Source organism: Littorina saxatilis, linkage group LG1 (assembly GCF_037325665.1).
Source record: "Littorina saxatilis isolate snail1 linkage group LG1, US_GU_Lsax_2.0, whole genome shotgun sequence".
Lineage (NCBI taxonomy): Eukaryota > Metazoa > Mollusca > Gastropoda > Littorinimorpha > Littorinidae > Littorina > Littorina saxatilis.
In genome coordinates, this window is record NC_090245.1 from 103,320,107 (window position 1) to 103,344,078 (window position 23,972).

The 23,972-nt window shown below is 42.4% G+C and overlaps 1 protein-coding gene across 1 annotated transcript in view; it reads left to right on the forward strand.

The window, feature by feature from the left end:
- The window catches only part of LOC138958004 (uncharacterized), a 292,556-nt gene that overhangs the window by 152,984 nt on the left and 115,600 nt on the right, over positions 1 to 23,972 (forward strand). The window contains exons 67-79 of the mRNA XM_070329034.1: positions 62 to 217; positions 1,222 to 1,404; positions 10,078 to 10,239; positions 11,280 to 11,486; positions 11,836 to 12,018; positions 12,751 to 13,023; positions 14,696 to 14,830; positions 15,316 to 15,672; positions 16,281 to 16,445; positions 17,063 to 17,185; positions 18,350 to 18,521; positions 18,867 to 19,042; positions 22,198 to 22,389. Coding sequence (XP_070185135.1) covers positions 62 to 217; positions 1,222 to 1,404; positions 10,078 to 10,239; positions 11,280 to 11,486; positions 11,836 to 12,018; positions 12,751 to 13,023; positions 14,696 to 14,830; positions 15,316 to 15,672; positions 16,281 to 16,445; positions 17,063 to 17,185; positions 18,350 to 18,521; positions 18,867 to 19,042; positions 22,198 to 22,389 — 2,484 coding nt within the window. The remainder of the gene's footprint in view (positions 1 to 61; positions 218 to 1,221; positions 1,405 to 10,077; positions 10,240 to 11,279; positions 11,487 to 11,835; positions 12,019 to 12,750; positions 13,024 to 14,695; positions 14,831 to 15,315; positions 15,673 to 16,280; positions 16,446 to 17,062; positions 17,186 to 18,349; positions 18,522 to 18,866; positions 19,043 to 22,197; positions 22,390 to 23,972) is intronic.

The following is a 23,972-nucleotide window of genomic DNA, read 5'->3' on the forward strand; positions in this document are numbered from 1 at the left end:
AGTATATTAATCAAATGAAAATTTAATTAAAAATTTTCGATTTTCATCTTTCATCTTGCAGGTAACTTCAGCAGTGTGGACATGTGCACCTGTCCGGCCTTCAACTTCACAGGTGGTCGTTGTCAGCCAGGCACCTACTGTCCAGAGGGTTCCGCTGCACCGGTCAGCTGTGACAGTGGATCTTACTGCGATGCTTATGAACTGTCCACACCCACAGGTGATTGCATTTCCATACATTGACTTGACGGAGGTTTTGTAAGTTCATTAAATAGTAGGCTTTCCTTTCTGTTTGCTTGTCATCAAAGATGTTTGAGTATGGTAGCATGATAATGTGCCACGATTTGTGTGTGTGTGTAGAAATAGTTGAATTTTAATCCTTGGCAGCTACCCCCCGCGGGTTAGGGGGAAATTTACCCGATGCTACCCAGCATGTCGTAAGAGGCGACTAACGGTTCTGTTTCTCCTTTTACCAAGTGTTTCTTGTATAGAATGTGGTCAATGTTTGTAGAGATTTTAGTCGGGCAGTATGTAAGAAATGTTAAGTCCTTTGTGCTGGAAGCTTGCATTCTCCCAATAGGGTCGTGTATTGTGCTGCGTTGCGGGCCCCTGGAGCGGTTTTTTGGTTGGTGCTTTTGTGAGCAGGAAACGATTAACAAGTGGCTCTATCCCATCTCCCCCCTTTTCCCTATCCCATCTCCCCCCTTTCCCCCGTCGCGATATAACCTTGAATGGTTGAAAACGACGTTAAACACCAAATAAAGAAAGAAAGAAAGCTAGCATCTGATATCTTTGGAAACTTTGATTACAGATTGGGATTGTTTGATATCTAGGGATCTAGTCAACTGCTTATAAGTTGTTGGGAGAATGAAACTGAAAACACAGTTTTAAAGGCCTTTAAAAGCTTTAATAAGAAATCGTGAGGCGGTACTTTTGATACCAGCATTTTGCAAGCGAGTAGCCACACGATCTTCAGATAAGTTCATTATCTGTTTCATAAGTGTCTGTCTGTCTGTCTGTCTGTCTGTCTGTCTGTCTGTCTGTCTGTCTGTCTGTCAATAATAAACGTTCCAATTACTGTACCTACCATTTTTGTTTTTTGGTACTTTTGAAAACGAATTAATAACCTGAAGTCTCTGGGGGATGATTTCCCACACAAGAAGTCGAGAGGGATCACTGGCTCAAGACTTAGTCTCCAACCTGTTTCTCTATCGTCTCCCACAGGACCGTGCGATGCAGGCTACTTTTGCCCCACTGGACAGAGCGAGGCGAACCCATCAGCGTCAGAGTGCTGGGCGGGCTACTACTGCCCCCAGGGGTCGGCCACACCCACTGCCTGCCCGTCTGGCACCTTCTCCAACTCCACTGGAAACAGCAACGAGTCTCACTGTCGGGCCTGCACTCCAGGTAGACTGACCTTTGATCTGTAGGCTTCACCGTGAAAATAAGTACAGTGGAACCCCCCTTTTAAGACCTCCAAAAATCTGAGAAAATTAGGTCTTAATAAGGGGGGAGTCTTAAAATGGGGGTACATTTACAGAGGCTTTGAGCAAAAAGTCTAAGAAAAGAGGGTCTTAAAAGGGAGGGAGTCTTAAAATGGGGGTCTTTTATAGGGGGTTCTGCTGTGCAATGTTCAGCTCTGTTAGATCACATCTGTATCATGTGCAACAGTGAGAACAGCAACAACACTTTGAGGACGTATCACTGAAAGTTTTGACACCAATCGGATAACAGATTGCCATACTTTTAGGAGAGCTCATCAGAGTTTTGGTTTGCTAAGTAAATTCTGAAACAAATTTCATGCTGCATAGTTACTGTCGGGTCCATTCCTAGAAGTCTTTGTAAAAACATGCTGAGTTGTAGGTTATAATATATATGTCGTAACGAAATCTGGTAATTGCCGAATTCGGGAAATCGGCAACCTATTTGCCGAATTCGTGAAATCGGCAATCGCTTGCCGAGAACGCGAATTCGGCAGGCTATTGCCGAAATTGTGAAAGGCCTGATTAAAGTTGTCGAATTCGTGAAATCGGCAACTGATTTCACGAAATCGGCAATCGATTTCACGAAATCGACGATTTTGTCGATTTCACGAATTCGGCAACTTTAAACAGGTTTTGGTGCAACAGAATTTTCTGTAGCCGATTTGTAGCGTCGTCTTCTCTTGTAGACGGGGCAACGCCGTCATCGGCATTCGTAGATGACCAACTGTCATTGACGGGGCTCATCTGTGAAGCGAGACTACCCTCGAAATCTGTTTCTTCTTCGTCCTCGTTGTCTGTGTCAGACCTGGCCTTTGTTTGAGTCGCACGTAGATGGGCTATTGCAGCACTGACTGACTCATGTTCTGCGTCTTCTCTTGAAGAAGGTCCTGCGGCTTGCGGAGATAACCTACTGTCATCGATGGGGCTCATCTGTGGAACGAAATCGTCGTCTGTTTCACCATGTGGGGGTGTAGTATTTGCTAGAAGTCCAGCAAGCTCTTCTTCGGTTTCCAGCTTCCTCATCACATCATTAGGGAGGCTAGTTTTCTGCAGCCCAACCAGTGGCTTTTGGCCAAACATGACCTCAAAGGGAGAACGGTTGTTCAAATTTCGATGCGCTGACGAATTCTTTTGCAGCATGACAAATCGCAGACCTTCCGCCCATTTGCTGCAGGAGTTGTCTGTTGTCCATGCAATTAACATCTGCTTGATGTCATGGTTTGATCTTTCGACGCTACCTTGGCTTTGGGGGTGCCTCGGCCGCCCATGCACGATCATCAGCGAAGGCCACAATCCTTTCAATTCGTATACCACTTTCGCCGCGAATTCACGACCATTGTCGCTCTGCAAAATGCATGGGGCTCCTATCAGTGTAAAAATATCAATCAAGTTGTAGGCGACTTCTGCAGCGGTCCTCGACTTCAGTGGTCTCAGAAAATTGAACTTAGTGAAGTGATCCTGGTAGTTCATTATATTCACGTAGTCTGTATCTGGCTGTGACTCCATGATGATGAGGTCCACCTGTCCTCGCGAACCCAAGCCTTTGACTTCTTCTTCTGACACGATTCGCAGTTTGATAGGAATATGGCCACCATACAATACAATACAATACAATACAATACTGTGAAGTAATATTGCAGTATTTGTCGTGAAGTCCGAGGCGTGTCTTCTTTACTCCTCCGTGTCCGGTACTGACATGGGCCTCCAGGATGCGTTGGAATAAATCCTCCTTGGTTATCAAGTACCTTGGGTGTGTGGTGGCATCGTGTCGTTTCTGGATTAAAGAAAAGCGAGTTTCAAAACGGGCAATAGATAGTATGTTCATGTTGACAGATGTATTGTTATTAGATAAATGTCACACACACACACACACACACACACACACACACACACACACGCGCGCACACACAAACACATGTGTCTGATTTCCATAAATGACTAACTACAATTGCGAGAGAGAGAGAGAGAGAGAGAGAGAGAGAGACAGAGAGAGAGACAGAGACAGAGACAGAGACAGAGACAGAGACAGAGACAGAGACACAGAGAGAGAGAGACAGAGAGAGAGAGACAGAGAGAGAGACAGAGAGAGAGAGACAGACAGACAGAGAGAGAGACACAGAGAGAGACAGAGAGAGAGAGAGAGAAAGAGAGAGAGACACACAGAGAGAGACACAGAGAGAGACAGAGAGAGAGACAGAGAGAGAGAGAGACACAGAGAGAGAGAGAGACAGAGAGAGAGAGACAGAGAGAGAGAGAGAGAGAGAGAGACAGACCGACAGATAGACAGAGAGACACAGAGAGAGAGACAGACAGAGAGAGAGAGAGATAGAGAGAGAGAGAAAGAGAGAGAGACAGAGAGAGAGAGACACAGAGAGAGATAGAGACAGAGAGAGAGAGAGTGACAGAGAGAGAGAGTGAGAGAGAGAGAGGAGATGTTTATTACCTTTACTATTCTCTGTGAGCCAGCAATGTCCAACAGTTCAAACCGGCTTCTCAAATAGTAGTAACCGCGATCTTTGGTTTGCTGACCAGCAAGTGTTGAAATCATTGTATTGTAATCCTTTCTACTTGGTAGAATGTGCACGCTAAATTTCTCTTTTCTGATGGCATCATCAAACCTGTCGGCAAACAGCGCCTCCATCATTGAAAGCTTCCTTGTTATGAAGGAAATTGTGAATATAATTTGGGCTCCACATTTTTCTTTTTAAAGGGTGAGTATTTTTCACCGTTTATTTCAACTACATAAAGACCGATTTGCACGTGAAAGTGACTGAACATTGTGGAGTTAACTCCAAGTCGACGGGGTTACCACAGGACGAAGAAGAAGAAGAAGAAGATGAGCACAGAGAACAGTTCAGTTTGCCATCAGACGCGTGACAGCTCAGCTACACTACATTCTGTTGCACCAAAACATGTTTAAAGTTGCCGAATTCGTGAAATCGACAAAATCGTCGATTTCGTGAAATCGATTGACGATTACGTGAAATCCGTTGCCGATTTCACGAATTCGACAACTTTAATCTGGCCTTTCACGATTTCGGCAATAGCCTGTCGAATTCGCGTTCTCGGCAAGCGATTGCCGATTTCACGAATTCGGCAAATACGTTGCCGATTTCACGAATTCGGCAATTACCAGATTTCGTTACGACAATGTTAGAGACCTCCCTCAGGATCAGGATCAGGATCAATACATTGCAGGAACCGTTTTAGGTTATCATTACAACGGATTGATGTTGGAGTTAAAGGGATTGACTGAGTTTTACATGTTTAAATTTTATTTTCTGTAGAAATTTTGTATTTATAATGTGAAGAACTTTCGTAGCATCTTGAACACGCGGCCAGTACAACTGGCCTTGACACGGAACGATTCAAGGGGGGCAATCTCAAGTCATCTGAAAGAGGGAAATCCAAACGCAATCCGCCTTGTTCGATTTTATGGGCTTGGACGATAGAGAAAAATAAGAAAAGCAAAAGCTGGAGTCCAGTCTGGACGAAACTGCTATCAAGAACGCAGAATTGATTTTTTCTGAGTTTTTTTTTAGCCGTAAGCGCCATGTTTATCGGAGCAGGAAACTCTTCCAGAGTGAGGCCCCTTTGTTGGTTTCACTGCGGTGAACCGCAGTTATGAGAAATTCGAAATTCGAAATGGCGCTTAGGCAGGTTTCACGGTAATCAGACTCTTTGATGTGTGTAAACTTTGCCTTCAAATGACTTGCTTACTGTGTTGATTTTCATCATTTTTTCTGCTTGGCATGAGTAAGTATGGTATTTGCAATACAAAAAAATAAATAAAAGCTAAAATGTTTGTGTTTGAGCAATTATTTGAGCGAGTTTTTCGAAGCGAACGTGTGAATCCTGACAGACACCATTTCCTTCTGTCACATGACCCCATCTCAAAGTGTGATTCAAGCAGACACGAAAATAACACACAAAATTATGATAATGGGGTTATTAATTCAATTAATACACAAGGTTAGTCTCTGACTAGATAAAATAGGGAAAAAATATCAAATGGGAGCATAAAACCGTTTCTGGAAAAATTTTCAATCGCAACCGAAAGTGTCTGTCAGTAAAAAAAACACGTGCTTTGTTTGAAAAGCAAAGCCTAATTTTACACATCGCGTGCTTTTGTCTGTTATTCTTGCTTGTGAACATCATTTTATTGATGTTCTTCACTGGAAAGCAGGTGTATCATCAACAGTATCACAAAATCGCAAAGAATGAACATTTTTGTTGTGATCCGACCGGTGTCTGTAGACAGAATCACACGTTCGGCAAACTTCGTTTTTAATTAACGGAAATAACCGAGCCTTTCATCGGAAACGACGTTTCAACCGCTTCATATCGTCTGCAGGAAGAAAAAGAGGAATGCGATACCCAGTGAGTAAAACATTTAATCGTTTTTAGTGCCTTTTGATCAAGTTTTGTTGCGTCTGTCAGCAACGTTCGTCAACCCAACGTTCGACACAGCGACGCACCCATACGGATTTGCAGCGTTTGCATTCGGAAAGTGAGGGATTTGTGAGTTCGTTTGCATAATTTCAATCGCTAGTAGGTTTTCCCTTCGTCTCCCATTGTTGTGTTTGCATGTTATTGGCATTTCATTGTGTAAATTGAAAGTTTGTGAGTAACAGTAGTACAATCTGTCGAACGTTGGCGACGCTGACAGACAGAAATATCGAACGTTGCCTTCAATGACAGATTGAAGGGCTTGGCGATCGTACTTTCGATTCGTAGGAACACAATATGGAGACAGCAATGTGCGCTCGTTACCACAACGGTCATGAACCGGTGTAACACGAAATTTTTACTCCACGAAAAATTGACTCCGGAGTAAACTTCCCGTAAAAATCTTGTACGAAAAAAGAACTCCACAAGGAACTAAATTTTTACTCCCCAAATATTTACTCCCAGTAAACATCTCGTACGAGAAACTTAGGGCCTACTCCTTCGTTTATAATTCGCGCAATATCCCATTTACGTGCAATCCCGTTTTGCCGCCGTCCCATTTTGGCGACATTTCACAAGCCAAGCGTCATCTTACTACCGCATCCCATTTTGGCGCAATCCCGTTTCGCCGCTATCCCATTTTTTATTTTTTTAAAATTTTTTTTACATTTAGTCAAGTTTTGACTAAATGTTTTAACGTAGAGGGGGAATCGAGACGAGGGTCGTGCAGTGTATGTGTGTGTGTCTGTGCGTGTGTGTGTGTGTGTAGAGCGATTCAGACCAAACTACTGGACCGATCTTTATGAAATTTGACATGAGAGTTCCTGGGAATGATATCCCCGGATATTTTTTTTATTTGTTTCGATAAATACCTTTGATGACGTCATATCCGGCTTTTTGTAAAAGTTGAGGCGGCACTGTCACACCCTCATTTTTCAATCAAATTGATTGAAATTTTGGCCAAGCAATCTCTGACAAAGGCCGGACTTCGGTATTGCATTTCAACTTTGGTGGCTTAAAAATTAATTAATAACTTTGGTCATTGAAAACCTGAAAATTGTAAAAAAAAAATAATTTGTTTTTAAAACGATACAAATTTACGTTCATCTTATTCTTCATCATTTTCTGATTCCAAAAACATATAAATATGTTATATTCGGATTAAAAACAAGCTCTGAAAATTAAAAATATAAAAATTATTATTAAAACAAAATTTCCGAAATCGATTTAAAAACAATTTCATCTTATTCCTTGTGGGTTCCTGATTCCAAAAACATATAGATGTGATATGTTTGGATTAAAAACACGCTCAGAAAGTTAAAAAGAATTGAGATAAAGAAAAGCGTGCTATCCTTCTCAGCGCAACTACTACCCCGCTCTTCTTGTCAATTTCACTGCCTTTGCATCGAGCGGTGAACTGACGATGCTAGGAGTATACGCTCTTGCTGTAAAAATGCAGTGAGTTCAGTTTCATTCTGTTAGTTCGACAGCTTGACTAAATGTTGTACATGAACAAAGTATGCAAACCAGATGATCCAGCGACGTCGTTCCCAATTTATGTCCAATGGACGTCTACCCACAACACGCCACTGGATGCCGCGTGGTCAGCCAACCATGTGGTGCCAGTCGTGAAAACCAGGCTCTTTGTCCCACAGTGAGACATTCAAGTTGGGGACTTTGTGACCGCTGACTTTGTCAGCATGGATGGAAAGGTGGAGAGATACAGGGCGGTGATCATCCCCAAGTCAACCCATTTCCCCGATGGGCCAGATCGAGAGGAGATCTGTGTGAAGTGTTTGCACGCAAAAGACAATGGGAGATACTATGTCTTTCCTAATGTTGATGACATTTCATGCTTGCCAATGGCTCAGATAAAAAATCCCACCAACCAACCATGAACAACAGGGGGGGATTAGTTTTTTTGACATGTGACCAAGTCTCATTTGAGCGTTCACAGTGTTACCTGAGAATAGCACACCCCCTTGAATTGGGACCAAAGAAAAAGCGTTCTATATATGCATTTTTGAATGCTTTTCTAAAGTCATAAGTTCATTTGTGGAAAAAAAAAGAAATTAGGGATTGTTTTGCTGAATGCATGCAGTTAAGAAATTGACCCCGTTTTCAAATTTAGGGGGTAGGGTTGCCCCATAGCCCACGTATGTCTGTGTGATTGTGTCAAGTATCAATCTACTTTGCGTAGAAAATGTATAGATGTTTGTTTTTCGATTTTAGAATGATTTCTTAAGCTGGCTAGAACTTCTGAGGTCTACAGGAAACGATAAAGATAAAAAATGTACTAAATATAAGTAGCGTCCTTTATCTTACCATTGTTCTGATCAATGCTGTCCCTTTATTTGCAAGTTAATCATTTTTCTTAATGTGTTCAAGGAGTATGTTAAAAATTATTATCAATGGTTGCTTTAAACAGCACCTTTGGGCAGTTATTATGCACTGAAGTTGTAAAAGCATGTTTTGGGGGTTTTAGGATATAGTGTCTTGGAACGCCAATCATCTTGGAAATACAGTCGAACTCGCTTAAGACGAATCACTGGGGATCGGAAAAAAAGTTCGTCTTAACCAAAATTCGTATTAAGAAAATTGATTGATTTTTTTTTATTTTTATTTTTTTTAAGTCTTGTACATTTTATGGTGTTTCAATTTGTTTCTTTCGCAACTTTCATGCTGCTTCACGTTTAGACAATAAAGTGACATATTCAGTTACATGTTCATGTGTGTCTCATGTTGAGTGATGATTGTTGAGTTTGAGTGAGAGTGAGCACACAGATGTTTCATCCAGTTGTTACGTTTTTGGTCACACACACGCACACACTGACACTGTCCACATTCGCGGTGTTCCTATCATTTGTCCGGAATCACTTACCTTGGCGACGGGTAGCAAACCTTGGCCAATTTAGTTTTTTTTGTTTTGTTGCAACATGATGTTCAAATCCAAATCAAAAGCACTGACTGACTGATAAACTATCGCGAACCGGCGAACGCAAACGTCCAAGGGAAACCACTCTGGCATCTATATTTTTTGACAATGGCGTCCGTTCAAAAAAGAGAGATCGCTCGTTTCTTATCTGCCATCGTTGTAGGCGATCTGTCTGACTGCAGTCGCGATCAAAGCTGATCCTTATATCAGTCATTCATGTTCAGTGTCTGAGCTATCAATCACTTTGATTCTAAATTTAAATTTGTTTTGTGAGTACAGTACAATCAGTTTAACTTTATTCAGTGATCGGTTGAGCGATGGTTCAAGCAGTCGACGCAAGGGAAGATACTCTTTGCAATATGATTACATCCGGTCCATGTGCGTTGATAAACATGGCGGAACACTTGCATTCCGGCGCTTTTGACACATTCAAACTTCTTAAATTCCCATGATATGTCGATCTCGGGACGAGTTTAAAGATTTCGTCATAAGCGTGAGTAAATTACAGACATTATGCATGCTTGGGAATCCAAAAAGTGCTCGTTATAAGCATAAATTCGTCTTAAAGAATTCGTTTTAAGCATTTTTTTTAAGCATGAAGAAAGAGGCATTCAGTTGGGAACTTAAAACTAATACGTCATAAGTCAAAATTCGTAACAAGCGTGTTCGTTTTAAGTGGGTTCGACTGTACGAATGTTCATATAATTTGTTTTACTGTTTTGGATAGATAAAAAGTTGAACTCTTGGTGCAAACTGTTTTTTGGCCCCTGTTTGACTATTTATTATTTTGGAATATTGTGTGTGAGGGGGAAACTGCAATCCTCAATATCATGAAACGTGCCCTTACGGCTAAAAAAAAAAACTCAGAAAAAAATCAATTCTGCGTTCTTGATAGCAGTTTCGTCCAGACTGGACTCCAGCTTAACGCTTTTGCTTTTCTTATTTTTCTCTATCGTCCAAGCCCATAAAATCGAACAAGGAGGATTGCGTTTGGATTTCCCTCTTTCAGATGACTTGAGATTGCCCCCCTTGAATCGTTCCGTGTCAAGGCCAGTTGTACTGGCCGCATGTTCAAGATGCTTTCGTAGCTGCACTGTTTGGCTGGACATAAACTTTGAAAAAGTACTATGACCATTTTTTTGTTTTTGTTTTCACAGGGCCTGTATTACTATTAGGGTTACACAAAGTGATGACAGCTTCTGTTTCTTGCAGGTTCTTACTGTGGCGCCACAGGCTTGGTACAGGTCAGCGGGCCATGTGGCGTGGGTCACTACTGTCCGGGCGGCCAGTCAACAGCATCACCCACCGGCTATGTCTGTCCTGAGGGCTACCACTGTCCTGAGGGCTCTCATGAACCTACCATGTGTCCCACAGGTAATTCTGAATGAATGTTTACAGGTAAATAAGGGAGTGTTAATAAATAAAAATCTAAACAACAAGATGACTGTGGGTGAAAACAAAGTTGAAAACCAAAAGAAATCGGTACTCACCAACTCAAATACACCACAGACAGAAGGGATTGTTGAATAAGATAATTAGACTTTTGAAGACAGAACAGTCTCAAAAAGTGAACATGCATAACATGATATACAGCTGATGCAGCACACAAGAAGTGTGACATGAAGAGACTGAAGATGAGCGATGTATTTGTTTATGTCATCAGTTATAATGACAATGACACTTCCCAGGTGAAAAAGTACCGTAGTTTACTATCGTAAAAGTACTATATAGTATACTATTGTTTACTATACAGTGGAACCCCCCTTTTAAGACCTCCACAAATCTGACAAAATCAGTTCTTAAAAAGGAGGGAGTCTTAAAAATGGGGGAACATTTTCAGAGGTTAGGCAACAACAACAAAAAAGTGTGGTTACGGTAACATAGCCAAAACAAATAGGGTAGGAAGGTAGGCAATCATTTTTTTTTTAAACTTTTTTTTCTAATGTGTACAAATTAAACCTACTTGACAGGGAAATAAGTGTGCGACTCGGGCGCTTTCGCTTTCATTGCGTTTTCTGCACTCGTTTTCTTGGTTTTTGTGGTGTTTTTTGGACAAAAGTAATAAAAAGTTATAGGGTCGACCCCTAAAAATAGGGTAGGTCGGGTTACCGTAACCACACCTATTTTTTTTTTTAGGCCTTATGAATAGAAAGTCTAAGAAAACAGGGTCTTAAAAGGGAGGGGGTCTTAAATTGGGGGGTGGGGGGGTCTGAAAAGAGGAGATCCACTGTAGTCCTGTAGTAGTAGCAGTACTTGTACTATAGTATACTGTAGTACAATGAAGTACTTTGCTGTAATTAACCAAAACATCATGTTAAATTGCCTCATTCTTTTTTTAACTGCAGAAAATATTTAACTTTTTTTCACTAGTTTCATTAAAAGTAAAAGTAAATGTTTGTTGATTTTTTCTTCAGGCGAGTTTCAGCAGCTGACTGGACAAGGGACGTGCGATCAGTGTACTAGTCGCTTCTACTGTGATCCATATGAGCCTGCGAATGCTACAGGGGTCATCGTGCCTCTGCCGTGCCCCTCTGGTCACTACTGTCCTACTGGTACAGGGCATAAGTACACCAACCCCTGTCTCTCGGGAACCTACGGCTTCAGTTCTCTCGAATCACAGAGTAAGTGTGTTGTTGTTTACACTGTTTGTTCCTTTGTTTGTTTAAGTATTTGATTGTTCTTGTCTGTGCATTCATCTATTGTGCTTTGTTTCTGATTAGAGCGTTTATTCCTATATGATTCACCTTTCCATAGCGACCACCTGTCTTTAACGACAACTTTTGGTCGGTCCCCTAGGTGTTTGTTATTGACAGGTTCGGCTGTATTAATAAAATGTTGCAAATGTTGTGCCTTTCAGCGGAGTGTTACCCATGCGACAATGGCATGTACTGCTTTGGTCGGTCCCCTAGGTGTTTGTTATTGACAGGTTCGGCTGTATTAATAAAATGTTACGAATGGTGTGCCTTTCAGCGGAGTGTTACCCATGCGACAATGGCATGTACTGCATGACGCCCGGCCTAAACCAGTCAGAGGGACCATGCGCTGCGGGCTACTTCTGTAGTTCTGGCGCCAACACGCCCACCCCCACTGATGGAACCACAGGGGACGTTTGCCCTCAGGGGCGCTACTGTGTAGCTGGCCTTGGATACAATGGTCAGCAGTTTGCCACATTTAAAAAAAAAAAAAATTTTTTTTTTTTTTAATGATCATGTATCTGTAAGCCTGAAAGGACTGTTTTAGACAGCGAATTACACAAATGTTTGTCCTTTGAACAGTTGAGAAATGATTATTAGGTGTACACTTGTGAACACTTGTGAGCTATTGTTCTTTAACCCTGATGTTAATTTGTGCCTTTTTTTTGTATAGTTATGTTAGTGTGAAGATGCTGAAAAAGGAATCTGGTATGGTTGTTGAGACGTGGTCTTCAATAAAGACAGCATAACTTTCTTGAAAGCGCTAGTACTGTTCTTTTCTTTTTGTGTGCATATAGGTTATAATTTGTTTTGCTAACAGTTTGAGTAGAATACTGTAATCAAAGTCATAAATGAAATTCAGCATATATTCTCAACTGTAATAGTTGTTATTTTCTCTTTTTTTGGGGGGGGACCTCGGTTGCATGCAGGCTACTTCAACCGTACTTTTTTTTTGTTCTTTTTATTCTTCTTTTTTTGTGTGGTCATCTTTTCTTTTTTTTCATTGTCGGGAGCATCCTTGTCATTGGTCTTTTCCTTTAATAATTTATGATCTAAACCTAATCTTCTCTATCATGGACTGTAATTATTTGTTATTCCTGTCCCCAGGTGACCTGTGCCCAGTGGGTACCTACAACAACTTGACCAGTCTCCTCTATCATGGACTGTAATTATTTGTTATTCCTGTCCCCAGGTGACCTGTGCCCAGTGGGTACCTACAACAACTTGACCGGTCTCCGAGCGGCTAACGAGTGTGCCCCGTGCGACCCCGGCTACTACTGCCCCAACAAGGGCATCGTGGTGCCCGACAAGCAGTGTAACGCCGGGTACTACTGTGAGCTTGGCTCTACGGAGCCAAGGCCTGTGGCTCAGTCCTATGGATACAGTTGTCCCACTGGGCATTACTGCCCTACTGGTACACCTGCTCCCGTTCCTTGCGGCGCTGGCTACTATCAGCCGAGTTTAGGTAAGATAAGTCATCTTGGATATTGCCAGTACAGTGGAACTCCCCTTTAACTCTTTCTGGACGAATACCGAATTTTTCCAGTACCGAAATCATTTCAAATGCGTCACTCAGCGCCTAATACCGGAATTTTCTGGTTACTCTGCTCCTGTCCAAAATCTTGCTACTATCCACTATATTCTACCCGATCCATGGTTTCAGTGCCGAGGCCGTTACTGTTGCTTGCCGGTTTCCGACACGTGTGTTGACCGCATATGAGTGTGTTACATTTAGATGTGAGGCAATGTAGTCAAAACAGGGTTAAAGACCTAAATAGTCAGAGAAAATTAGGTCTTAAAAAGGATTGGGTCTTAAAATGGGGGTCAATTTACAGAGGTTGTGAACAGAATGTCTGGAAAACAGGGCCTTAAAAGGGAGGGAGTCTTAAGATTTTTAATTTTAAACGAGGTTGTGATCAGTATTTACCTGTGTCTTTGTTGGTTAATGTTGTGTTGATGACTGCAAGTCTTTCTAGCGCCCATTGCTTTGAATATGTTTTAAAGTTCCTGACCGTCGTGCTTGCCTGTATTTCTCGCAGCATGGATTTTTGTTTGCCTCATACAGGCACAATTTATGTTTGGAAGTGTCTAGCCAGTGCGTGTCCGTGATGATATAACATTCAGCTCTGTGCATGGTTCCTTTTTGGAGGAAAGCCTGGTGACAATGCCAAGGTCGAATAATGAAGGGAAGTAAGCTCTCTAGAGCTGTGATCTGTGGGTAGATGACAGTGGATGATAGATGTTTCTGGAAGCAGACGTATTTAACTTCAGTGTCACTAGTGCCAAGGCATTGTCCATGTAAATGGAATAAATTTGTAAGGGTCTAAGGGGTGATGATGAAGATTTTTTGTGTGACTTATGGGTCGATTGAGCTGACATTTGGTGTGTAGCTTGGACGGGCGCAGTGGCGTGGTGGTAAGACGTCGGCCTCCTAATCGGGAGGTCGTGAGTTCGAATCCTGGTTGCTGCCGCCTGGTGGGTTAAGAGTGGAGATGTTTCCGATCTCCCAGGTCAACTTATGTGCAGACCTGCTAGTGACTTAACCCCCTTCGTGTGTACACGCAAGCACCAGACCAAGTGCGCACGGAAAAGATCCTGTAATCCATGTCAGAGTTCGGTGGGTTATAGAAACACGAAAATACCCAGCATGCCTCCCCCGAAATCGGCGTATGCTGCCTGAATGGCGGGGTAAAAACGGTCATACACGTAAAAATCCACTCGTGCTAAAAACATGAGTGAACGTGGGAGTCTAAGCCCATGAACAAAGAAGAAGAAGAAGAAGGTGTGTAGCTTGGAATTGGGGTACATACTGTGTCTGGCAAAAATTAAATTCCAACCTGTTGTAAAAGAGAAAATATGAGTTTTACACGCCTTTACACTGTTAGCAAAGGACTGAATGGGACAATTAAGTGCTTTATGATGGTGATGCGTCTCAACTAAACAACTGACGTCGGAATAATTTGCAGTAAGCAATTTAGAATCTCTTTACAGCTAGCGAAACCTTTATTGAGCAAGCATGGTAGTGTACACTAGTAAGATAATATTTTGTTAATCCGTTTCAAAGACGTTTGCATTTGAGCTTTACGCTTGTTTGTTGAGTGTGGTTACTGATGCAGAGTTTGGTTTGCACTTTTCAGGACAGCAAGCAATAAGTGCCTGTCAGCCATGTGACACTGGGTACTACTGCTCAGGCAATGGACTGAACACTACGACAGCTCAGTGCAGCTCTGGCTACTACTGTACCAGCCAGGCTAGCGTGCCAAATCCAACAGGTAGGTAGCACGCTGTTCCTCTTGCCATGTCTGTTTTCATTTACGTTTAATTTTGTGTGTGTGTGTTAATGTGTGTGTATATGTGTGTGATGTGTGTGTGTGTGTGTGTGTTTCCGTACATGCAGCATATGTACTAGGCTTTTAGCCTCCACTGGACTATATCATTACTAGATCATCACATCATTTTATGTGTGTGTGAGTTAGTGTTAGTGTTTGTGTGTGTGTGTGTGTGTGTGTGTGTGTGTGTGTGTGTGTGTGTGTGTGTGTGTGTGTGTTTCAGTACATGTAGCATATGCACTAGGCTTTTAGTCTCCACTGGAGTATATCATTACTAGGTCATCAAGAAAATTAATTTTATGATAGCATGCACAAAGAAGGGCTCTGGTCTGCTCCGACAGGGTACCCTGACATGTAGACTGTTGCGTTCCGCATATTGACATTGTATACATTTTTATGCCTCTTGTAAACTTCTTTTTTTTCCTCAGATGGAGTTACAGGCGATGTCTGCCCAGTCGGCCACTACTGTCCAGTAGGATCAACTGCCCCAATAGCCTGTCCCCCCTCCACCTACATGAACTCTACCGGTGCGGCCGTCTGTGACTCCTGTCCCGAAGGGTTCTTCTGCACGTCGGGTTCCATAGCGGAGCCTTGCCCTCAAGGGTTCTACTGTCCCCCAGGCACCGCCGGCGTCTTCCAGCCTTGCCCTGAGGGAACGTTCGGAGCCACGGATCGGCTGACCAATGAGACGGAGTGTACACAGTGTACTGGAGGGTATTACTGCAACCAGCTGAATCTCACGGCCCCTGTGGGACCCTGCTCTGCCGGGTATTACTGCGTGTCCGGTGAGTAGCCAAGGGCGGATCCAGGATCTTAAGGAAGGGGGGGGCACACTCTCTCTCTCTCTCTCTCTTTTTAAAAAATTTTTTTTTTTACCCCATTAAGGTACAACATTCATGCCTTTAACCACAAACAGAGACAATCATTTCACCTGATTCCTTTGCCTTTCTGTTGTGTTAATTTACTGACAAGATTATTTGATTCACAGATGAGACCACTACAATGAAGAACTTTGGCACCAGCTTTAATTGCTGATCCCCTATAAAGTTCTTGTCATGTTAGACACAAAACATCCACACAAGACCGTCTTGTACAGCTATCGATCAAGACTTGTCATTTTCTCTTTGACTTGTTTTTTGTGTGTGTGCCGACCTTGACCTTGTATTGGTGAGTACAGGGCTGAGGTGCACGAACCAAAAGTTGTTGCCACCAAAACAGGGGAGAACAAACGGCGGGTTCTGATTCGTTGAAATCACAACACATCTCAGTTTCAACCAATCCAACACTGCGGGTGGCTCCCGTTTGTCATGCACCTCTGACCTGATCTCTTTTGTTTTTCAAATTGTCCCTAATCTGCTTTACTGATTCGATGACAAGATCATTTGATTTGCAGGTGTCAATACGGACACACCCAACTCTGGCATCGGTTTCACTGGGACTGGCGGTCAGTGCATGGCTGGCTTTGAGTGTCCGCAGGGCTCTACCTACCCCTCAGAGTGTGCACCTGGTGCCTATGCTTCCTCCGCTGGTCTGCCTGCCTGTCTGGCCTGTCCTCAAGGTGTGTTTGGCTTGTTTGTAGATTTGATGTTGATCGGTTTGTTTGATTGTCTTGTTTCAGTTGAATGAGTATTTTCATTAGCCTGTGTTTTGTGGCTGTTGTTTTTGTTGTTTTTTGGTCCCCCCCCTCCCCCCCCATACCTTTTTTTTTTAATGAAAGCAGTGTATTTGTGTGTGTGTGTGTGTGTGTGTGTGTGTGTGTGTGTGTGTGTGTGTGTGTGTGTTCACCAACTGTCCACTGTCTTAGGTTAACAAAATCTGTTTTTATTTGACTGCTCATTTCACAAAGTGGTCAAGTCTGATCTGAGTGCAATTCAAGTATGTCTTACCTTGTAGTTGAAAAAGTAAAACGTTAACAAAGGATCATTTCTGGACACTAAGGTCAACTGTAATATATGTTCACAAAAGAGCATAGTTTTCATGTTTATTGTTTATTTTGTGTGCTGCAATATGGTTATGAGGGGATAGAAGCTTTATTTAACTGTATTAATTGGATTTCAATCGTGTGTGTGTGCGTGTGTGTGTGTGCTCTGATGTTTTTTTGCTATTGTACATCGCCGTGAGTTCTAGCGAGAAGGGGCAATTCATAATTGTTCATTATTATTATTATTATTGCAGGTTACTACTGTACCAATGGTACCATAACGCCCACTGTGTGCCCTGTTGGTCACTACTGTCCAGAGGGAACCACTTTTGACCAGGAGTACCCCTGTCCACCTGGAACCTACAACAATGTCACTGGTCAGTTCACCATGCTTTTGCATCGCATAGATTTTTGTGAATTTTATTAATAAAACATAAACAAATTAAAGCCTCATTCGCTTGTGTCTTCCCTGTTAGCTGCTGAACATTTTGTCAATATACTAAGTGTTGTCTAGTTAGTGTTTGTCTGTGCACTTAAAAGACCGCTGGGTCTATATATCTGTGAATGTTTTGTTTTGTCATTAATTAAACGTTCCAACAACATACCTTTCTTGTTTTTATATTGTGAATTTTATTGCTGTTTCCGAGCAGTTCTCCTTGTGTTTAAGATTATATAGATCATGACTGTGTACCATGCTAGTAGCTTCTTTCTTTTATGTGTGTACAGTCCAGGTAAATATTCATGTATAGTTAGGTTGACAAACCCACTTGCTTGATAGACAGGAAGTCATACTTGCACAATAAGGAGTGGAGAATGATGCAGAAAAATGGATACCGTATATTGAAACGTTGAAATACATTGTTTGTCAGTGTTTTAGTGAATGAGAAAGAAGAACAATTTGAATCTGTCATCTTCATTAATAAAAGCTTTTGTCAATATAACACTTACCTCGACAGTACTATTCTTGCACATTATCTATTATAGGCCGAAAAAATTGGACAAAACGCTGAGTGGGTACAATTATCTCCCATAACCATGCGCCACCGTGGATCCCAAGCACTGTCCGAGTGCTTCCCCCTTACAGGATGTAGGTGGCGCGTCCTCTTTCTTTTTTCGCGCGTGTCAGACCGGCTGTGTTTCTGCTACGCTCCCGGATTATTTTGGACTAAGAGGCTTCTTTTCTGTGTGGACTATCACCTGTTGGATTATTGTGTGTTATTCCACTTCTGTTATTAACCAGGGTAGATTACTTGCTTTGCAGGAAAGCGTGATGAAATGGTACATAAGTGATCATAAGACCTACAATTCAACAATGGATGGAAAAGTGTGGTTCGTCTAATCTTAAACAACCAAACAACATATGAAAACAACCCAAAACAACAAAAAACATAAAAACGTACGAAGTATTTAAAACCTCCAAAGTACTCCAGACTGACACGCATGTCGACATCATGAACCACACCTTACTCACAAACCTTAGCATCATATACACAGACTGCATTTCAGAAATGTTTCAAGAACTGTTTCATCTCTCCTCACAGGTGCAGGCAACATGACGGACTGCACAGACTGCACCCCAGGCTACTACTGTGCTGGGTTCGGCAATGTGCAGCCCACCGGTCTCTGTGAAGCTGGCTTCTTCTGTGCGGGCAAAGCCAGTACCGGTCGACCTTACGACACTGGCAATCTGACCACCGTTAATGGGACTGCCTCGTGAGTTTCTTTAGTGTTTGTCAATAATTGATCCGTATGGTGATGCTTGCATCGGAATTTTGAAAGACATTTTTTTTTCCATCAGGATTTGGTATAGGTATTTTGAAAAAGAGATTGTGTAACAGGCATGGTTGGGATGAGATTTGTCACTAGAGGAACTGGGGGTTGCAAAAGGACAGGCATGCTATGTGATTGTGAATGTGTGTGTGTGTGTGTGTGTGCATGTTAGTGTGTGTGTGTGTGGGGGGGGTATGTGTTGCAGGAGTTGAGTGTATAGCTTATATCCACCCCCCCCCCCCCTCAAGTTTAGAAAACTTACAACTGTATCATTCTTTGTGATTTCAGGGGCCTGTATTCCAACGACACCTGCACCCCAACGTGGGACTGCGTGTGTCCAGACTTCCTGATGACCAGTGGTGGCATCTGTCCCATCGGCTACTACTGTCCAGTCGGCTCCTTGAAGCCCACAGCCTGCGATGGAGGGAAGTACTGCCAGACGCCTGCTCTGACTCTGCCAACCGGTAAGTTAGTTTGTTTGGGTATATAGTTGTTCAATGATGTCATTTGTGACTGCATATACTGATATTTCAGCTCTGTCTGTATTCAACAGTACATGAATAATATTTAATTGCCTCTCTCTCTTCCACAGTTCCACAAGAGAGAGAGAGAGAGTGTGTGTCTGTTTCTGTGTGTGTGTGTGTGTGTGTGTGTGTGTGTGTGTGTGTGTGTGTGTGTGTGTGTGTGTGTGTGTGTGTGTGTGTATGTGCTTGCAGATATATGGTTGTGTTTATTTCTTCTGTAAATATTATTCCCTTTGTCTGAAGGACTTCAAAAGCTTGTGACATTAGAGCGTCAAAGCGTCTCTTCCACACTCACAAATACATTGAAACAAAAAAGGAAGTCATACAAGGCAATGACTTAACCCTTACACTGGTGCAATTCTGTAACAGTCATGTTACATAGCCATTGGTGAATTAACAGAGAGAAAAATAAAGAAAAACAATCATATAGGTTTTCGCATCCATGGGAGGTAATCGGAACCGACCAAACAGACTAAGCCAGTAGCGCGACATATGTCGTGATAACCAGGTGACAGTATACGTAAAGTAGGGCGACATATGTCGCGACAACCCGCCTAAGGGATATTTGTTGATTGGACTGTGTCAGCAGCAGCTCTGCCAAGAAAACTTACGCAGTCTACAGACATCTTGTTGGCTCTTTCAGGACAGTGCACTAATGGAAACTGGTATGATTGCAGATGTGCAAACACTTTAATGAACTGTGTCATGCACATGGCCTAGAAGCCAAACAATAAAGTGAAGCCATTATCTCTTCAACTGTTACTGCAGTGTCCGTTTCTGTACATGGAACCCGGAGCGAATGCGTCCATAAACATTCAACGAACACAAACACAAAACGATACATGGTGTCAGAATCATCATGGCAGAAGACGGAGTAGCAGCGCAGCCGAGGTCGGTAACCGTCAAAGTTCCGTTACCTCAGAGACTTGAGCTTTCAGCACAAGGTTTGGAGGCGACTTGGCGCAAGTTCAAGCGGTCGTGGGAGACATACGAACTAGCATCGCGTCTTGATTCTCAGGATGAGAAGTATCGGGCCGCAGTATTCAAGACTTGTCTCAGTGATGGTGCAAGGGACGTGTTCGAAGGTTTGCCTTTCGAGGCTGCAGACGACAAGGACAAAATTACGAAGATAATTCCCTTGTTCGAAGCCTACTGTGTGGGGGAGACATCAGAAGTCTACGAGACTTACAAGTTTCACCAGCGAAAGCAAGAGAAGGGGGAAACGATCGACACGTACATCGGAGCACTCCGACAACTAGCTAGCTCCTGTAACTTCAAGACATTCGAAGAAAGGATGCTACGCGATCAAGTCGTTATTGGACTGTCAGATGACACGGTTCGGGAAAAACTCTTGCAAGAGTCAGGTCTAACTTTGAAAAAGTGCATTGAGATCTGCAGAGTGAGTGAGGCAGCAGCCCAGCAGGCCAAGAGTATGGCTGGTGATGAAGCCCTACATCGTGTCGGTGTGCATGTGAGAAAAAAGACAAACAGTCAGAAGGACAAGGGTGCTACCCCGAAGTCGAAGCATGATCGTCATGATGGTAGAGGTATGGGCGAAAGAGACAGTGGTGTGAAAGCGTGTGTGTATTGTGGCAAATCGCACAAGAAAGGCAAGGAACACTGTTTCGCATATGGCAAGACTTGCAATCGTTGCAAAAAGAAAAACCATTTTGCTCGTCAGTGCAAACAAAGCTCAGATAGGCAAGTGCATGAAATGTCTGATGAAGAGAGTGATGATGATGATGGTCATTTTGTTCTGACGATGAGTGAAAATGATGATGAACATGTTTTGTCTGTTGATGATGTTGATAAATCTGTGCATGCAAAAATGCTTGTTGGACATGACAGAGTGACGACATCGTTGCAACTTGACAGTGGAGCCACTATCAACAGTTTGTCCGTAGAGACGTACAAGACTGTGACGGGAGACGTAGCGTTGACAAAGCTGACCAAAAGCAACAAACGCTTGTTGATGTATGACAAAAGACCAGTAACTCCTCTAGGTGAGCGTATTCTGCCTGTGGTCAATCCAAAGAACGGCAAAAGCTACAAAGTGCGCTTTGTGGTAGTGAACGCCAAAGTGAAGGATATCTTGGGCTGTAGAGCAAGCCAACACATGCAGTTGATCACGGTCAATGTCGAGAACATTTCAGCCATAGGCACAGGGGATAAGCATGTTCTCACAGGGTTTGATGACGTATTCAAAGGGGAGGTTGGGGCTCTGGACGGAAAGCTAACGTTTGAAACAGACCCATCGGTTCCTCCAGTGAAGCTTCCATGTCGTCAGTGGCCCATAGCTGTCAAAGAGAAGGTCAAAGCAGAAATTGATCGTCTGCTTGAGTTAGGGGTCCTCGTTCCGGTGAACACACCAACTGATTGGATTAGCAGCGTAGTTGTGACGTTGAAGCCCAATGGTCAGGCTAGGTTGTGCATAGATCCAAAACCCTTGAACAAGGCATTGAAAAGAAATGATTACCCCACTTCTGACACCATGTATCGTTTTGTGTTTGTGTTCGTTGAATGTTTATGGACGCATTCGCTCCGGGTTCCATGTACAGAAACGGACACTGCAGTAACAGTTGAAGAGATAATGGCTTCACTTTATTGTTTGGCTTCTAGGCCATCTTGGCGGTAACATCGTACAACACTGCGCATGTCTCGCGCGTACATTCACACACATAATAGTGACGTAGTTCACAGTCTATTAATATGTATCATGTGACGATCACATGATAGCAATATCGACACAGTCATATGGGTCTCGTACATTTGTGTATGCCACACTAAGTAGACGGTCTAATACGACAAGAACTCCCAACATTTGAACAATTCAATTGAGGATGAAAGTTGCTTGTTCATTTCAATGCTTGTTATTCTCTCAGATGCAAGGAGAATGGTTCTGAATAACTCTCACCTACTCTATTCCACATGTCGTATGCATTTAAAGTGCTTACTTCCCTTTGTTTATCAGATATTGAACAATTCAATTAACTGTAAGAACAGGAGAGGTTATGTTTTTAATTTGTTAAATTTGTGGACAAGATGAAACATAACAAATCACACTCTCTAAGTTGAGTTTTGACAACGCTTGCCAGGTAACTGCACTGCGGGGTACTACTGTAACGACACAAGCAGCATCCCCAATCAGTTCGACTGCCCAGCCGGTCACTATTGTGTAGAGGGCACTGCTGTTCCCGTGGAGTGTTCGCCTGGGACCTTTGCCGCCAGTCCTAACAACCTGGCTGACGTCGACTGTCAGAACTGTAGCGCTGGCTTCTACTGTCAGGGTATGCTTTTGTTCTGTTGAAAAAGTTTTGTTTTATGTGAAAACTGTGGGAAAGTTTGTACATGTGACTGTCAGGGTATGCTTTTGTTCTGTTGAAAAAGTTTTGTTTTATGTGAAAACTGTGGGAAAGTTTGTACATGTGACTGTCAGGGTATGCTTTTGTTCTGTTCAAAAGTGTGTTTTTTGTGTGAAAACTGTGGGAAAGTTTGTACATGTGACTGTCAGGGTATGCTTTTGTTCTGTTCAAAAGTGTGTGTTTGTTTGTTTGTTTGAGGCTGGCGGGCGATGTTTTGACTTGTATCTCTGGGTCAATTAAGCTAAAATTTCGTGAAATTGTAAGGAATAGGGTTAGACGGGTGTATGCAAAAAATTACATTCATAACGGTAGTCAAACGGAAGATATTAGCTTTTAACGCTTTTACAAACCGAGCCAGGGGACGAAACCCACTGACATACTAATAGGTGTGCGGGAATTCCCGCAGGTTACTTCCCTTTCCCCTTTTTGGTTCACTGATCTATATTTTTAGATCAGTGTTTTGGTTTGGCAGCCGCCATGCTTTTGTTCAATTTCATTTTACGTGCTCCGATATTTGGATGCTTCGTTGGGCGGTTACAGTGGAGTTTGTTTTATTGGTGTGTGTGGTTCCGTGGTACGGACTCGTTTGCCAAATAATGTTTTGGTCTTATGTTATTACTAGCATTTTGTTTCTCACTTCGACTCTATATATTCTATAAGAATCAGACAGTGTAAGAGTATTTCCATCAACATACTCAGTTTGATGAAAAATAACTTTGATTTGAGTTATCTCCCTTCCTTAGGAACGTTTTAGAAGATAGTTGAGATTCAGGGCCCAGCTTCGCCCGGGGTGGCCTCAAAAGCATTTGAGAGTGTCACAATATATATTCAATTCCTAATTACATGGTTTTTATGGAATGAGTTACCTCCCTTTCTTGTTTCTATTTGGATGGCGTGGGTTGTGTAGAAGGATACTTTTTATGTTGAATATTTCTTTAGAAAGTATGGGCCGTTCCTGAGTAATATCATTGGTACTGTGAAGGTGAAGTGACGCAAAAGTGTGTACGTCATTTACTTTGGAAATGAGTTACTTCCCTTCGGGTCTCGTTCGATCTCTGACAGCATGCGAACATGCGTTGGATTATTAAGCCGCCTTGTAAAGGGTGCTTACTGGATTTGCTCTGCCTGTTTGTCCGGGTTTCAGGTGTTTGTTTGTCTACCATGTCACCACGTGTAAAGAGCTCGGTCAATTTTTTTTAAAAATTATTTCTTAATTTATTCAATTAATTTTTTGTAATTAATTTTTTCTAAAAATTATTTATTTACTTTTATTTTTTTTATTTTTTACATTTAGTCAAGTTTTGACTAAATGTTTTAACGTAGAGGGGGAATTGAGATGAGGGTCATGGTGTGTGTGTCCGAGTGTGTGTGTGTGTGTGTGTGTGTGTGTGTGTGTGTGTGTGTGTGTTTGTAGAGCGATTCAGAGTAAACTACTGGACCGATCTTTATGAAATTTGACATGAGAGTTCCTGGGTATGATATCCCGAAAAAAAATTTCATTTTTTGGA